The 1268-nt window shown below is 45.1% G+C and overlaps 1 protein-coding gene across 1 annotated transcript in view; it reads left to right on the forward strand.

Moving 5' to 3' along the window:
- The window catches only part of LOC107716802 (vertebrate ancient opsin-like), a 49456-nt gene that overhangs the window by 31689 nt on the left and 16499 nt on the right, over positions 1 to 1268 (forward strand). The window contains exon 3 of the mRNA XM_016523374.1: positions 1242 to 1267. Coding sequence (XP_016378860.1) covers positions 1242 to 1267 — 26 coding nt within the window. The remainder of the gene's footprint in view (positions 1 to 1241; position 1268) is intronic.

Consider the following 1268-nt stretch of genomic DNA (forward strand, 5'->3'; position numbering starts at 1 on the left):
ATGCCATCACTCTCTGAAAAGAGGTTTGGAAAGAGTGATATATTTACATTCTGCCTGGTCATGTGCTGAGTTTGAGTGGCGACGTCTTCCACTTGTTGCAGTGGAAGGAAAGGAGTTGGATCCGTGTCACAGTCTTGAACACGAAGCACTGGTGGACGATGAACTCCTGAGCACCTGAGAAGGTTCTTTGGTCTGGAACACGCAAACCGGAGCCTTGAAGGTGAAGGTTCTGAAGTCTGTACAGAAGATCCGGTCTATACCTGGAACACGCAGGAGGGAGGATTATTGACGTTGACTTTCTGAAGTCGTTGCAGAAGATCCTGGCTGTTTGGAACTCGCAAACGGAGGATCGCTGAAGAGAAGATTCTGAAGTCGTTGCAGAAGATTGGAAGGGAACTAAGCTTGTGGTCGTTGTTGCTGTGGTAGTTTCCAAACTCTCCAAACTCACTTCTTGCAGAACTTCCTTGTTTCTCCGGCAGAGCAGCTTAGCAGCTTAGCTCTTGGCTTAGTAGTAGACCACACTACTAAGAAGCAAACTTAGCAACAACAACTTAGCACACGGTCTTAGCAACAGGTCGACCACACCACTACACTTAGGTCTCAAGAATGAAGAACTGTGATCAGTGAAAGACCACATGGTGATTGGATCAGTCTTTGATCCATGAAATGCTGACATCCTTATCCTTCCACAAATGATAAGTTTGAGGGAGTCTAAAGCCCAATTTATACTTGTGCGTCGAACCTACGCCGTACCCTACGCATAGACGCACACCCTACGCCGTAGCCTGACGTGCACCTCTCCAAAAATTGAACAGCACGTCAATTCTACGCGGACCGCAAGCGCTGTGATTGGTCTGCTAGATCCCTCCCTCCGTATGTACTTGAGTTTTGTGTTTGTTCATGTGCACTTTAATATATTTTAATGTTACACCTTCTTATATAAAATAAAACAAAGCAAAGAACAAGTGTCTTATCATTTATTATACTACATAGCATTATACATCAGTAGTTGTCCGCGACAATGTTGATCTGCCATGGTACAAGTCCTTGTCGAGATTGAAAGTATGCCATCTTCTCCTGTTCCGTTGTTGTCTCCTTTTTGTAGTTTTAAATAATGATTTATAATTTGATATTTATTTGCCGTCGTCACCGCTATAATGCTTCTCCGACGAGCCGCTTCTTCTTCGGCTTTTGCCGTGGTACTGCGGGTTACACCAGCAACATGCCCGTGGACACTGCAGACTAGCGGTTTGCATGTGTACTGCACG

Source organism: Sinocyclocheilus rhinocerous, unplaced genomic scaffold, assembly GCF_001515625.1.
Source record: "Sinocyclocheilus rhinocerous isolate Xijiao unplaced genomic scaffold, SAMN03320098_v1.1 scaffold1441, whole genome shotgun sequence".
NCBI lineage: Eukaryota > Metazoa > Chordata > Actinopteri > Cypriniformes > Cyprinidae > Sinocyclocheilus > Sinocyclocheilus rhinocerous.